Below are 16,774 nucleotides of genomic sequence, written 5' to 3'. Positions count from 1 at the left end.
TTGGGTAGTGAAGCAGGGGCAACAGTATTCACGTGTTGACCCGATGGAAGGCCTCCAGGTCAATCTCCACATTAGAACCGGAACTTTCATCAGGGGAGAAACCTCCTTGTTCTTTCTGGGGCGTGCTCCTCACCAAAAATGTTGTAAGTGCCATCCCCATGGGCGCAAGACATTTCCATTCGGCACACCCTTCAATTCCCAAGGGTCTTCTTGGACTGAAAGGATTTACCAGGTTTAGGTTTAAGGATTTGTAGAGCGCATGGCTACCCTTGGGCATCCTAGTGCTAGTATGAAACATGACAGAAAAAGATTCCAGCTCGTTGCCTTAAGGACACAGCCATGATTTTAGTCTCTTTCTAAAGGTGACTTCGTTCTCAATCAGTCGCAGCTCTGGGTCCATATTGTTCCATAGCTTGGGTACCAGGTGTTTGAACGACCTCCCACCCCATCTCGATCACTTGATTCTTGTAGTGTTCATCAGAAAGTTTGAACCTGATGAGATGTCGACGTGCATGGCTCTGTGGGCCAGACAGAGGGACTTGAACTCAATCCTGGCCAGGACCGGAAGACTAGATTAAGCTTAGATCCCTAAGGGAAGTTCTAACTGACTGATGCCTGGGTATCTTCAAAAACAGTCGGGCTGCTGCGTTCAGTACCACCTGTGACATATTTTGGGGAAGCCCAGGTATAAGGAGTTACCGTAGTCATGCCTTGACACCACTAAGGCTTGAACCACTGTCTTCCTGGAGTTTTCTGGGAGCAGGTTCAATATTTTCCTGGTCATTCAGAGCATCCCAAAGCAGGTTTGTGCCAATTCTTTCGCCTGAATCTCCATTGTTAGGTTCTGGTCCAGCCACATCCCAAGATTTTTTATGGAGGTTGGGGGGAGGGGGACCGGGGGACAGGAAATCTGCAAGCGTGGGCTGAAATTACTGCCCAGGACCAGGAGCTCTGTTTTATCCCCATTCAGTTTGAGGCTACAATCGGCCATCCATGAACCAATCTTTTCCAAGCAAGGGGCTAGTAGCTTTTGGTCTGAATTGAGGAGTCAAGAGATTGAGACCACTAGTTGTGTGTCATCAGCGTATGACATGATGGAGAGGCCGAACTCCTGTACTATGTGAAATAATGGGCTCAAGTATATATTACCCCATGGGGCTGAAAAGGAGTCTGAAAAGTTTCCAACTTCCATGCATTGAAAAGATATGTCATTCAGGAAAGAGGCCAACCATTTGTTGAGTATAGCTCTGATTCCAATACCCTTGAGTCGATTAAACAGTACTGCATGGTCTACTGTGTCAAAGGCCGCGCTTAGATCCAATAGCACGATCGCGGCGGCTCTTCCCTGGTCTAAAGTGCGGTTTAGTTTTTCAGTGACCACAAGTAAAGCTGACTCAGTGCTGTGTTTTGGTCGGAATCCCATCTGTGTCTGATGTAGGACACCATTGTCTTCAAGAAATTGTGAGATGGTGCAGTTCACGTTTTCTTGGCGATCTTCCCTAAGAAGGATAACAGTGAGATTGGACGGTAGTACGCCAGAGAGGCGGGGTCGAGTTGGGGTTTTTTCAGTAAGGGTTTTAACAAAGGCACTCTTTGGGCACAGTCCCACTTTCAAGGGATAGGGTAATGAGGTGGGAGAGTTGGGTTAGGACGCATTCCCCCCATGGACAAGAATATGGGTTGGCGCTGGGTCTAGGGGGGACCCCGATTTATTATTCTGTAACAGGGACCCAACCTGTTCCTCACTCAGTTTGGGGAAGGTGAGTAGAACAGGGCAGGGGGAGTATGGACGCTGTTCTGTGTTCTTGGAAGGATCAGGGATGGACCAGTGGGCCTCACGATGGTCTGGCGGAAGACACAAGTTGCACATGAGGTGTTGGTTGTGTGCTGATATTTCGCCTGGTCAAGCGGGCAAAATGGAAAGGGTGTGCATTTCATAAGAAGGGCATCTTAGATGTAAAGGAAGGCACACAGGAGAAAGCCCCAGACGGGCGGCGCCCCGAAGGGCGAGCGGTCGGATCCCGAACTGATGAAATTAGGGAGCAGCGCAATCAGGACAATACCGAAGACATTAAAAGAAACGAAGAATCATATCGAACGGTAGCGAAACAGAGCAGAGGCACCCACATCCAAACCAGACGGCAGAGAGAATATCCAACAAAGGAGTTGATGCACATGCGCAGTATCACAGGAGTTGTCCCTCCATCATGACTCGAAAGTCTTCTTAGAAGAAAAACACCTTTCACAACCCCGGATCCAATAATAATGGCAGGAGTATGCAGAGCATGTGTATCTACAGCCACACATGTAAAACGTAACCTTCTCAGTTCGTAGCATGTGTGCCTGTACCTATACATGCTCTCCATAGACTGTAAAGCAGTACTCCCAAAGCGATGACTAGTCACTGGATGATGCAGCTGTCTGGAATAAAGTTATTAAAACAGTTTGTCCCACTTTGGCCTGTTAATGAGCCGGAATATCCAAACACTAATGCTTTGTAAAGGTGTGTGGAATTGATCATGTAGCTGGATACACTTAGTCCATCTAGCTATGCTAGCTTTTTTTATGGGGTGGCCTTTATAAGGCTTCACAAAAGCTGCAAAAAGCTGAATTTTTCAAAAAGGTTTGGTCCTGTCAAAATGGTAGACAAGAGCTCCCTTTACATCTAGGGTGTAAGAGCCCGCTCTGCAACAAAGCCTTGTTAAGGGGAAAAGTCTGGCAGTACGGTAGTAGCGCTTGTGGGTCGAGTTCCCACTCGTGAACTGGGTCATCCACCCGACTTAACAGGTCTGCAAAGTTTTTGTCCACCCCAAGCAAGTATTCTGTTAATGTGGTGGTGAATCACGCAATACCAAGTTTTCTGCAGTAGTGCAGAGAGCTGCCGTGCGTTCCACCCTGTTTTTGCGCATGGTAATCGACGGCGATATTGTCAATTTATTTTCAGTACTACTTTGCCCTAAATGTTCTGAAACAGGAACTTGGGGGTTAGGTGAAAGGCAAGATGTTCGAGGTAACTGATGTGGAACATCTGTTTCTGAGGTGACCAAAGACCCTGAAATGTTTTGCAGATGCACAACCCATCCAACAAGTGATGCGTCCTGGTGATCATCACTTCTGGAATGGGGTTCACAATCAGCCTGCCTTGGAACAGACTGTTGCCATTCCACCACGTGGTGGGCCTTCACTGACAATTGATACTGTAAGTGACCTTTTGCTTGTGACCACTGTGCGTCAAGGCATTCCTGCAATGGTCTAATGAGTAGCCAGGCCAGGGTCACTAAGGCAAAACAGAAACCTATAATTCCAATGTGGCTCATCACCGTCTGCTATCAACAGGTTAGCTGAAAAAGAAGCAGCAGCTGCAGCAAGGCTAGCATTCTCAGGGGTTGGGATATGCCATGCCTATGGCGACATTGAGAATGGACCCTAGAAAGAGTTGAATTTGCAGGAGTATTCATTGTAAACCCCAATCTGTGAAGCAGGAAGATTGCAGTTGAGTATGTTCAAGATACGGTCTGCCTGCACTTTTGATCGGCCCATCATCCAGATAGGGTGAGACATATATGCTCATATTCTTCAGGTATGGTGTGCATGACTGCGGTGTGGTATGATGATACCTATTGGATAACCTCACGGTAGGGTAACGTGTCATTTTAGGGAGAAGCCCGGACTGGGAAAGGTTCTAGATGTGGACCCCTTGAGAATTTACATCATAATCTTACCATAGGTCCTATGTAGATTTCCGCAGTAGTGGGAATTGTTAGACCTCTTGTGAGGTATGTTGGCTGGAGCTACAGGTGTCTGAAAATGACCATAAGGACCCTTGTAGAGGGTCTGTAGGGGTGATGCAGATGGCGGTGGAGGAGAGGTAATGTAGGGAGAAGGACTAGTGGTTGCATCCTTAAACATTTTAAGTGGTAGCATAGGTTCAGAGGAAATATCTGTTGTAGGTTTGTCCTTGAAAGCCAGCCTCCTTTTCCGGGGGAAGGGTTCTGTAGTTGTTGCCAGTTCCACAGGCGACAATACATTGCTGCCTCTCATTAAGTTACAGTACCTCCTGAAGCTTTTTCAGGATTGGCCTTTAGGGGAGTCTGAGCTGGTCAAAAGGGTGGGTCAGGGCACCAAAGAAGTCTTTGGTGCAGAACCATGCCAAGGTCCCAACGGAGCCTTCGGCTTCAAAGGGTGTGTCAGTTTTTCAGACTGAGAGGACTGATGGGGGTCAAGGCTTTTGAAGTTTATTGTGGTCTTGGGATTCAGTATTAGATAAAAGGGGGGAGAGAGAAGCTGAGATCCATTTGGCTTCCAAGCGAGAATCAATAATCAAACAGAGAATGGATCACTTGTACCTGTGTAACCAGGGTCAGGTGTGGAGGGCCTCTTTAAAACCCTCATTCACATACATAGGTGGTCGGGCGGTATACCTGGATTATCCGCCTATTTTTTAACATGACTGCATCATCATTGTTTTTTTTGGATATGCTATCCTCCACCAGGAGGTATACCAACTGTAATACAGTAGTGATCAGTGATGAAAAAAGTGCTAAAGTGAAGTGAGTTAAAATTACCTACATCTCCAAGTTAGAAACATCTTTAATCAATTGGGGATGTGGAAAAGTAAAAACAAGGTGGTGCGTATGTAGATAAAGTTACTAATCTAACACACTGGTTAGTCCATGTAAGCGATCGACATGTTCAGCCCCATATGTGCCCAGCCGGGTCAGGGGGCTTTCTTCAAGGTTGCTACATTTTGCAACTTGAACAGGTAGGTCAGTGTCTTACCACTCGTTATCGGTCAATAGTACCTATAACTGTTGAAAATGAAGGAAGAAAAAAAGTACAAGATAATGCAGTGTTTGTATTGTACTTTAGGGGCACCCAAAATCAAAAGTAAATTGACAATGATGCGGATTGTAATGTTTACAAATGCATTCGGCACTCCTCAAGATGAAACACACAAAGGTCTGCAAGGTGCTTATTTAAGCAGATAGCATTAACAGGTCATTAAGAATTGTAAAACAGCAATCTTTAACCGTTGGTGTGTGCTGGCTGTGCAGGCAGGGGTGTGTCCAACTGTTATTGTGCGTTTTCAAGATCGCATTCAGAATGACCACATATCGTTACTGTTGTGCTCGTGAATGAGAACAGAACACCCCAAAATGCAGTATTCATTACGTGATGGAAAGAGGCGTGTCTCACTTGGTCATAAATATGAGAATTGGTATATTGCGTTTATGAGCCTTAAAAAGACAAGGTAATGGTGCAACTGTGGCATGCAAATACAGTAAATGATATCATCTACATTGCGGGTTTCCTCCGTGGACAGGAATGTAAATAATGCGCCCCATGAAATTCATGGCCTGATGGAAAATAAAGTGAGTGTCTCTCTACTTGTGAAGAGGAGACATGGCGTGTGTTGGTGCATTTGCGCGCTCTCTTTAGCGGTATTACAACAATGAGGGAATTGTAGTTGGCAAACGAAAGAAGTCACAGCAGGCAGTGTGACTCTAGTGCGCAAGTCAAGTAAATACCTTATTATCCCTATTGCGGGCCTCCTCGAGGGACCAGCGGGCTTCTAAACCTGCTCAGACAAGAAAGGGAAAGACGTTCTGCACACGTCCTCGTGTATGTAAACTCCTTCCTTGTCGGGTGCTTTGGGTTACCTGTCAGTGTCTGAATACGTGACTTGTGCTCGCTCTGAACACTGTGCCCCGGGTGACGTAGGCCCGTGATGAGCCTCTGTTATCTAATCTTTCCCGTTTGTGAACATAGTAGAGAGACTTTGCTCGGGGTAGCGCCTATGTAAGTGACACGTTATTTGAACAGATGAAAAAATGAATGGGAAGCTGCTTTGATATTTATATGGATAATATAGTGATATTGCCGAATTTCAGTAGAAAAGGGATATTATTTCTATGCTCAGTGTGGTTTTATCTTGGCCATGTCTAGTCCAGTGGCGTAACGAAGCTTGCGGGGGCTCCCCTGAAAAGCCCCACCACCAAAAAAATCGGGCATATTTTGCTTTGAAACCTACAACATTTAAATTGAATGCCTCTATAGTGTCTTTCTCAAAGCCTATGGCTGAAGAACAACTATGAAGGGTCTCAATTCGAATTGACATTAATGGACAATACCTTGAAACTTTGAAAGACAAACCCAAACCTGCAATTCCATAAAAACTCGACCGACAATATACATTCTTTAATATTGGTACCAATAAAATATGATCCAGTGTCATTAACGGTCTTGTGTTGCTGACTTAACCAAAACAGCTACAGTATTTTATGAAAAACATGAACATGAAAACTGCCTTCCAAACACACAGTGTCTGCAGTATCATCTTTTTAAGTAGGAGGTAGTCAAAATCAGTATTTAAAAAAAAAAAAATATATATATATATATATATATATATATATATATATATATATATATATCAGCTTCGAAACACCAGCCAGATGCACACGTGAGCGGGTACACACAAAACGGGGGTGTGCCCGTTTGAATAATCCACGCTTCCAACATCCTATTTAGTTATTCACATCGTCACAAGATGGCGGCCTTCTTCGATACATGTAACATAGTCCTTCTTTGCACTTTACATCTCGAATGACGTCTTTTAAGGCAGACGGGCGCCTCGGCTCTCTGCACAATTTGACAAAGCCCGAAGGCGAAACGCGTCTTGTTGCTGTAAAGTTCCCGTAAATAAATTCTTTGTGGAACTACCCCCTGCGTGTGCTACATTCTTTATGGACTAAATATCCGTGGATGTTGGAAGCGTGGAATGAAGAGAAAAAAAAATATATATATATATATATATATTTATATATATATATATATATATATATATATAGTTTTTTTTTTTATAGACTTGGGCGCATTCGGGGCATTGTTTATGGGCTTCCATTTTTATTCTGCAATGTGTGGCCTCTTCTCAAAGTCTGAGATTTCTGCACCCATGCTCAGGGAAGCATAAAGTCACTAGGTCTAGTCTCGCTGTAGATTAAAGGTATTATTAGCTTGAGGCCTATTACAGTACTGACGTTACTTGGGCACTGGGTTGGCTCAGGGTGGGATCAACTTATTCCATCTGGCTTATGGCTCAGTGGAGTTTCTGTGCTTGCACGTGTGATAGGAGTATTTAAGCGATAGTAACTTTGATTTCAAACTCAAAATACGGTCTTTCCTTTTCAGAAAATATGCAGTATGAGTTTATTCATCTTGAGTTGCTCACCTCAGTAAGGAAGAAATTAGTCACAGCACAAATTATTCAAACTAAAGTTCTTATTAGGGCGAGGGGGCTGTATAATTGAAAAATGTAATTGAAATAAATAAAAGTGAAGAAACCCACCGAGTGGCCTGCATCTGTGTAACCTAGCCTGAGGAAGTCCTATCAAGACCAGCCTTCTGCCTTACTACTGTTCTACTGGTTGTCACTTTTACTAAATTATTATAGAGCGGAGTCTGTCTTAGCCACAGCAGACTATGTTGATACAACCATCTGGTACAGAGTAGGATCTCTCACTCACACCATGCACTGGTGCCTAGAGAACAAGGTTAGGGCCTTCAGCTGTGCCCGGCAGGCATTTTGTATATTTGTTTTTTATATATTGAATTTATTTGAACGCCTTTCTCCACGGCTCTGTGCACAGAGTAAACTTATAGAAGCCTTAAAGCACATAAGCTCATGGGGAATTAATATTAGAAATCACAATCGACATTGGCAACAAGCAGTGAATTGGTCATTAAGGACAGTAATGTGGAGCTTATTCCGGAGTCTGGGAGCCAAAAGAATAATGGAGCGAAAGCGGGAGGGTACATTAAGTGGATGAAATACCGCTAGAAGGCAGAGAGAGATGGAGCAGTACAGGTAGGCGAGCCAAAAAATAAGCATGGAGAGCCAAGAGTCTGCCTCGGATCTTAGAGCCGGTGGACGAGCAGAGCCCTGAACATGTTTACTATGTAAATCATAAACCAAACATCATGTAATAAACTATAAAGTCTCTTAAAATTCAAAAGTTTATTTCTTTAACACGTGGAAGCTTTCAAATTAGTGCCTCACATTATGGTACTTTAATAAAAGTGATAATTTTTTAAACATGAAGCATAAAAGAACTAAGAGGCAAGACATGACAAACCCTGTGGGTGACCCATATTATTGAAAAGCAATATTCCCTAAGTCAAGCCTTTCTCTTTATCTCTTTGTGCACCTTTCAAAGGCGTTGGAGCACTTTACATACAACCCCCCTACATTACACAAGGACACCGCCTATTGTTTATGTAAGGAGTGTGGATTAAGTGATTTGCCTAGAGCACAGGATGTTAAGCAGATGCTGAGGCTTGAACCTGCTTCCTCAGGTCCAAAGACGACAGTTCTGGTCTAACGCAACACCCAGGATACAGGAGGGCAGCACACAGAAGCCACACATAAGCTCGGCTCGATATGGGCTCGAGATTTCAACAGGACCTCGAGCTGAGCCAGAGCCACACTTCAGCCTCGAGCATAGCTCGAGCTTTCAGTTGCTCTCTCACCTCTATGGAGCAAGTGGATTTATAGGATAATACGTTTGTGTAGGACGGAGAGAGAGTGAGGAACGAAAAATGGATGACAAACCAGTCAACGGGCGCCAGTGTGGTTGTTGACAGTATAGGGATTTTGGGGAAAAGAAATATGCGCAGGATATGGAAAGAGGTATACGGGGATATTGAATGAACTGTTAATGAGGAATTGTATAGTTTAAAAAACACAAATATAAAGCTCAGAACAATAAATACTTAATCCCAGTGAAAACAAGAGTTTACTTTGGCAAAGGTTAATGTACAGAAAGCAGCTTCAGTGTGGGGTACTGGAGCTCGAGCACCACTCGTCGAGGGGCTCATGAAAGTGTCCTGAAGCCCGGATCTGCATGGAAGCTGAAGGACTCAGCAGTGACTCTTTCATATCATCTCCGATGCGTTCAGGTGCAGCTGATGCTGCTACACAGTTTGACCATACAAGTGATGGGAGTGTCAGTTGGTCTTATGAGGCACAGCCCATGCCCCTAGAGGCTCATATTATGGTGGGCTGTGACGTTTTAGTAGGCTCCATTGTTTTAGAGAAGTGTGAATGCTTCATCATTACCACTAAGATTGTGACCTCTGCACGTGAAATGCACTGTCTGCCATTTCAGGCCTTATTGGAGTAACTTTTGAAATCTACTGAAAATAAAGGACGAGCATCCCAATCCGAAACCTAATTTGTTAATCTTTAATCTTGTTGCCCAGTGACGGATTGTCTTGTGCGGCACATTAAGCCATTCCTGGCTTTTTAGGTCCATCAGCCCCGATGGCCTACCTTTTTAGGTGGATGTGTACACATGCGCAAAAGATTTCTGTCCTTGACAGTGAAGTAACCCAGCAGCATGCTTGGGCTGACCCCTAGCCATGCTGTATGCTGTGGGAGAGAAGGCAAAAGGTGAAGGGCCCTTGTACAAATTCCTGGATGAAGACAGCGGACTGACAGGCTGCATATGCATGAATGAATTTATGAATGTTTTGGGAAATATGAGGCTGGTAGAGAAATAAAGCCGGCTCTAGGCTAAACTTACAAAGGGGGCAGGTGAGTGGACATGTCAGGCCTCCGTTGGCGCACCGTGGAAGTACTGGGAATGTTTCGAGAGCACCCTTTCAAAGCGTGGGGCGCACATTAGCACATTCATTTGAATAATTTGTCTTAAAAGCACAATTTGACCTGCTTTTCTCACAATTTTATGGGGGGGGATTGGTGTTTAGAACTCCTAAACTCTCCTTAAAAAAACCTGTCTCCCCTCCTTCCTTTCACTGCTGGAACTCAGGCAAGTGCTCCACCTCAGCCTCACCACTTTCAAAGATCACTTGTCACGAACCACTGGTGGGCAGGAGTAATAGAAATGCACTATCAAAGGGGCAGTAGCACAGATCTGGCAATGAAATTAATAACACTGTCCAGTCTTAAAATGTATAAACTTGTATCAATATGAAAAGTGAGCAAGGCCTATCACCCTCCCGTCCCACCTGTAATTCTTTCCAGTTTATATTCAGAATCCACACCCGCCCTCTGTCACACGCTCTCCCTGCTGACCGAGCCCGGTTGCCTGCCATTCCAGTCCTGGCCTGCAGCAATATATCACTCCCTCTGTAATTACGATTCACTGCGTTGGGGGTGAGGGTGCAGTTTGTGAGAGAACATGGTGGTTGAGGCTTGCGCACCGTCACGTGGCTGCAAGAAGTAAAAACATTTAATCATGAGGCATGGTCTTGCAGAGTCAGACTAGGAGTGCTTGGGCACTGAGGCTGCCAAGGGCAGGGCCACTGACTACTACTGGCTTCCATTCCTGGCACGGAATGAGCGACGTCCACGCACAACTTGGGAAGTCTGTGCAGGACAGAGGCTGGGATTGTGCTGGCGTGGCTGAAACCTCCTTCCGTTGCCATGAGATAGTAGAAAGGCCCAAGGATCTAACCGTAGCACGAGAGTCCTTGAACCGCTCTAGGGCAGAGTCAGATGGGATCCATCAAAGGGCATGTCCATCAAATTAGCACGGACATCACCCGAAAAGCCACACGTTCTAATCAGGCGTGGCGCCATCAAGGCCACCATAGAAGAAAATCGCTCTGCCCAGCGAGTCAGTCATGTAAGCCAACATCGGATGGTGAATTTTGATGCATCTTTTGTGAACTTAAATGCCTGGGAGAGCACAGCCAGGGCCTCCCTCATGACTTGTGGCAGCCCTTGCACAACCGTCTCACACAGGGAATGTGAGAAACGGCCCAATAAACATGCAGTATTAACTGATTGCAATGCCAGGCTGGAGGAAGAAAACTTCTTCCCAAGTGATTCCTCCTGGATTCCCTGTCTGGAGGCTCGTCCTGGGAAGTTGAAGCCTGCACCGCCAAGCTTTCTGGGGAGGGATGTGGGGTGTTGGCAGAGGAACTTTGGGTCACCCAGAGCCTGGCGATGGCGTGCCACGGTCCTATTCAGAGTAGCCCCTGTGCTGGGCTTGGACCATGTGCCTAGAAGTACATCCGTTGGTGCTTCATTAAAATAGAGTTCAGAGGTGGAAGTCCCAGGTTGCAGTAATTCGGTTAGGAGATTAGTGCTGCCCTGCACAGAGGGTAACTTCAGTCCAAGGACCTCAGCTGCCCTTCTTACTATCATTGCATAAGCTGCCCCCTCTGTAGCCACAGTTGGTGGAGAAAGCATGCCAGTATCTGGGGATGTGTCCAGTCCACTAGTTTCCCCAAGTTCCTCTGGATTCAAGCAAGCCGGGCTGAAGACGGCTGGAATGCCAGAAACCGGACAACGGAAGCTTGTTTCCGGTCCAGGGAAGGCATGGCTTGGCAGTTCGGGCTGGACTGTTCCCATGAGGCACAGGGTCAGACTGATTTGCATATAGCCATGTCTGAACTGGGACGGCAGAGTGGGCTAAAGAACGGTGATGGATTAAACCCAGATCTTTTGACTGAGTGTGAGTGTTTGATTGGTTCAGATGCTCAGTCCATTACCACCCCCTTTTGTACCGCTTTTGGCCGCCATAAGTGTTGCATGGTATGCTAAGACGCGAGTCCCTTGCTCACTTTCATACTGGATTCAAGCAAGCCGGGCTGAAGACGGCTGGAATGTCAGAAACCGGTCCTCGGAAGCTTGTTTCCGGTCCAGGGAAGGCATGGCTTGGCAGTTCGGGCTGGACGGTTCCCATGAGGCACAGGGTCAGACTGATTTGCATATAGCCATGTCTGAACTGGGGTGGCAGAGTGGGCTAAAGAACGGTGATGGAGTCAACCCAGATCTTTTGACTGGGTGCGAGTGTTTGATTGGCTCAGATGCTCCGTCCATTACCACCCCCTTTTGTACCGGGTGGCAGCCACAAAGGAGTCTGGTGGGACCTGGCTACATATAAAAAGTGGGTCAGAGGTAGCCGCTTTGTATTTTGTACCAACCAGTGTGGTTTTGACACAGGCACAGGTTCTTTAAATATATCATCTGTGTGCCTTGACATGCCTGGAAGCATGGACAGAAAGTTTATGTTTTGTAGTTTTTATGCGGTTCCCAGAACTATATTATCCCCAATCTTAAAAAGACTTGTTTTAAGAGGGTGAGACCAGCTCTTATCTTTTTACAACTCCTCCCTCATGACATCGCTTTGTACATGCTTAATTTCTTATGGGTTGCTGTTAGGCTTAGGTCAAGCTGTAACTAATCTTGGCATCGGGACTCACAAATTTCTACCCTGTAATTAGACTACCCTGGTTGTACTGTATAAAAAATGTGTATTCTGATGAAGTTTTATTGAGGTTTGTATGACTGTTACAGTTTTATTTGTAAAACCGAATAACGTTTTTGATAATACAGCAACTCTGGCATAGACAGGTTCTTTAAATATATCATCCATGTGCCTTGATATGCCTGGTAGCATGGGCAGAAACTTGGTGTCTTTATGTGGGGATGACAAAGTGTCAAATAGGAAGTCTTGTTCTAGAGATTCTCTATGGAGCTGGACTCCATTAAAGGTAGCTGCTCTGGCAACTACTGGTTAAGCACTAGCTTCTTCTGGTTGTAAAGGGCTAGCTGGGTAAAGATCTGGGTCGTTATGGGGTCTGTATCAAACATCCGAACGATCTGGTTCCTCTTATGGTTCTCCTAAATCCCTGTTGGCAAACCTGAGGTGTATGGTCTAGAAGGTCCTCATGTGGAGAAGGAGGATGACGAGATGGTGGTTGTGGAGGAGGATGTGTAGGGCTTGTAGCCTGGTCTTTTGACTTCTTTTGAGGAGGTACCGGAATGGTCAAGTCCACCCCAAATGTTAATTGCCTTTTAGGAGGAGATGAAGCTATCATTAGCCCTCTGCCTTCTTGAATGTGAATCCTCCGCTGTTTAATGCCCATCTTTCAAGAATTAGCGCAACCAAAGAAAGAAATGGAAGAATGCTTCAAGTGTTTAAGTTCAGTCAATTTCAGAATCAACGCTTTAGAGGATTTCTTTTTGGGCACCAAAGGAGATTATTCGGTTACCGGGTCGGTCCTGAAGGCTTAGCGGAAACTGAAGAATGGTCTTGTTCCGATTAGATCTTGTCTGAAGCAGAAGGCTTATGTTTAACACCAGTTTTCAGAGCTGGTGGGGCATCCGAAGTCTCTTTTTGAATCAGACCATGGCTTGAAGGTGGTGGTCTGGTGACCTCTGGAAGAGTAAGGGACAAGTATTTATAACTCTTTAGGTGGAGCAGGTTTGGAGGCAGCAGCACTCACAATCTGCCCAAGAGGCAGTGTGTACTTGAGCTCTTCCTCCAAATCGGAGCCAGGGATCTCCTCGAAGGAGAACACTGCATCCTCCTCTTCACTCTGGCTCTTCCTGGGTGTGCTCCTCACTCATGATATCCAGAGTACTGCCCGCCCTGCGTTAGACATTTCCAGTCAACATGCACTTCAATCACAAGGTGTTTTTTCTGATTGGAAAGATTTGCACACATTGCAGTTGGATTCACGGTGGTGTGGTGACAGGCAAAGGTTACAAACCTGGCTTAGGTCAGTATGTGGAAAGAGTGACACTGTGGGCAGAACCAAAAAGTTGTTCCTTCTTTTAGGAACACATCTTCCGTACCAATGGTGCACGTGAAAAGGTAGGACCGAGTTGGTCAGCGCCCCAAAGGACGATAAATGTATGTCCAACCCGGCGAAGTTTATCGAACGGCAACGGTTTTGAAAAGCGCAATCGAAATTTACTATACAGGACAGGACCTTAGACTCAAACGGAGTTGAACACAGAGGAGATGCGCATAATTCCGAACCAGAAGGCAGAGAGAAAATCTAATAAAGGAGTTGATGCCCATGCCCAGTGTCACAGAGAGGAGGAGTCACTATCTCATGACTTGAAAGACTTCTTTGTAGAACAACAAGTTGCACAACTCCGAACCCAACACTGAATGGCAGGACTATGCAGAGCATGTGTCTACAGCCACACCGGATATTGAACTTAACTGTCTGTCTCTTAGAGGTAAGGGGATGGGATGGTAGAGATTAACAAATAAGGGTGAATCTGATTTGGCTTGAATATATGGGCTCTGTAAATTAATTTGCCAAATTGGTCTATCTGATCATTGAACACCCGTGTTAAGCGAGACAAAAGACGAAACCTAGGCTAAATAACTTTTGCAGAGATCTGGTTCCTCAGCTGACATAGCGGAAGGAAATGCAGGATGCCCACTTTCATGGACCACAAAACGTATAACCATATTGGACCTAACTACAGGAATTAAATATCTAAGCACAAAAATGTCTACCTTCCGTATAATTCCCCAGAGTGTCACCGAAAGCAAATTCTGAGAAGTCCTTAAAATCGATAAGTTCAGTAGTCTTGGACGAAATAAGAGGCAGTCTATAAGCAAATTAGCAGTGTACTCTAACAGGGGACTGGGATGACAGACATTTTGCAACTGATCCTAGTGTTCAGGTAGATAACACTCAACTCACACCTGTAATGTGACGTGTTGAACAATTTCAATGAATGTTAACAAATAGACTTCTACAACCATTAGTCTGTCCTTGTGGTGTAATGAAGGAACTGCCACGTAGTGTAGTGGAAGTCAATATTTTAAACTGGGAACAAGACTTTGTTGATGAACTGAACTCTTAATGGATGGTACAATAAAGGATTTCGGAAAGTTCATTGGAAACTTCAGATCAGATTTCAAAATGACTGAAGGACAACAGTAAAACAGGGTCAAGTACGGAGGTAGCACTCTTTTAGGACATTTGTCTATGCAAGAATCGTAATAAACCTTTTAAAACTGTTAAGACTTGCACCGAGGAGTTTGGTTAATACTTAGAGGGTTATGGTCAGACCAAGATGTACCACCCAGATTTTGTAATGCTCGTTTATGACAAATTGAAATACTGCCCATGGCCTTAGTGCGAAAGCCATGAAGCTGTGGTTCCTACAATACCAATGAACACCGCCATGATGTTGCACTGATTCAGGCCAATGATTCAGAACAGACAGAAGCTGGATTAACAGCATTTTCATGGTTTAGGACTGAGACCTATTTATGGCCAATAAACAGACCCCTTAAGTGATCAGACTAAGTACAGACTAGGACTATTCCCAAACAAAAGAAAACAATTGCAATGAATGCAACTCTTGAATTATTCAGAAAAACTGACACTGCTCTGGGTAGCTCTTGATTTAATGTTTTTTTGTTCTCTATTCTATTACAGATTGAACTTCATTCCTACACAAAGCATTCTTGATCCTGCCATAAAAGCTACAAACATGGCAAATGCTAGGCCACATTCACTTTGATTGGATAGACTAGTGCTAGAAAAGTAAGTTGCAGTTCACTGTGACTATCAGAAATAAAGAAAACACCAGTCAGTCCACAGAGGTTTGTGGCAAGAGAACCTGCTAAGGATGTAAGCCTGTGAGTGGCAAGGGGGAGTAGTAAGGATCCTGTTTTAAATATAAATGCATGTGCTGTGGAAACTGCTCAATTAGCAGCTTTGCGGAGCAGTTTGTAGTCCTGCTAAATGATTATAGGACACTCAATGGTTGGAAAATGAAAGAACGACTACTTGTAGAAACATACAATGTACATACCAATTAATTTTTATGTGATCCTCCCTCAATGCAAATAGGGGTACATTTAAGAACTAGCCTCCTGGAGATTGAAAAGATGCAGGAGTTAACCCTATGAGAGAAAGAGGATGAACCGACAAGAAAAGCGCGAGAACAGACAGCAGAATTAGAAACATAAACCACTTCTGTGCAGTGTGGTACAGTACAGTAAGGGGACAATAGGAGGGTAGATACAGGTAGGAAAAAAGCACCTAAAACAACAATCTACATAAAAATTAGAGAATGATTTTGGGGGGAGTAAAGGACGCAGTCACCAAAACATGAATCTTGTTACTCCCAAGAGGACAGCAACAAGAAGAGTCATTTGGCAGTTTAAAAAAGTAGCCACCGGTGACAAGTATACTCACCTCCTGAGCTGAGAGGAAGTGTATGTGCAGAAGTTTCCTCTCACTGTCTACCAATGGTAAGAAAGTAATCGTCACATCATCATCTGTGTTCAAATTAGCACCAGCACCTCGATTGTCAAAGCCGTCGTTCTCCATGGCAACGAGAGCAGAGAAATGCCCCCGAGTGTAGCCCAAGGCGATGGGACTCTTCCAACAAAAACTCTGTTCCCACAACAAAGGCAGGTAGACTCCTGGAGGAGGGGACACAAACAGAATGTCAGACCCAGCCTCCTCACAATCTATTTTCAGCAAACATGTGAAGCTTAACTGCTGCATAAAACACCCTTAACCTGTGCCACCTCTCCTGAAACCGACAATGAACCTATGCAATTGCAATCTAAAATTTCGCAATGCACCCAAATCTAGATTCTCCCTCGAGCAGCCTCCACCTACATCAGTTTAACCTCTTCCAAAAGCTCCCATCTCTGTGCTATTAATTTAATCTGTTGCCAAAATACCATGCACCCATGTCAGCCCAATCTCTTCCCAAGACCCTCACCCCTTTTGCATGTGCCATGAGGTTAGTCAGTTCCAAACGCAGCGTATGAATCCTACCAGACTATCCATGCTCCACAGCAACCTATGCCACCTCAATGAGATCTCATACAAAGCAACATCCAAACTGTTTCAACCTCTTTCAAAACTCCCTTGAACCTATGCAGAGAGTCTACCAAATGTCTGCCTTGTCACTTTTAGTCTAACCAACAGTAAAGTACCTTTGCTACAATCCTCACTCTCAAGAATCCCC

General features: G+C 44.9%; 1 protein-coding gene across 1 annotated transcript in view; it reads right to left on the bottom strand.

The window, feature by feature from the left end:
• ZRANB1 (zinc finger RANBP2-type containing 1) overlaps positions 1-16,774 on the bottom strand; it is a 250,026-nt gene that overhangs the window by 54,049 nt on the left and 179,203 nt on the right. Inside the window, exon 9 of the mRNA XM_086923006.1 lies at positions 15,988-16,217. Within this exon, the coding sequence (XP_086779132.1) occupies positions 15,988-16,217 (230 nt within the window). The remainder of the gene's footprint in view (positions 1-15,987; positions 16,218-16,774) is intronic.

Source organism: Lissotriton vulgaris, chromosome 5 (assembly GCF_964263255.1).
Source record: "Lissotriton vulgaris chromosome 5, aLisVul1.2, whole genome shotgun sequence".
Taxonomy (NCBI): Eukaryota; Metazoa; Chordata; class Amphibia; order Caudata; family Salamandridae; genus Lissotriton; species Lissotriton vulgaris.
The sequence above is the reverse complement of the archived record's forward strand: the minus strand, read 5'-3'. Positions and strand labels throughout refer to the sequence as shown.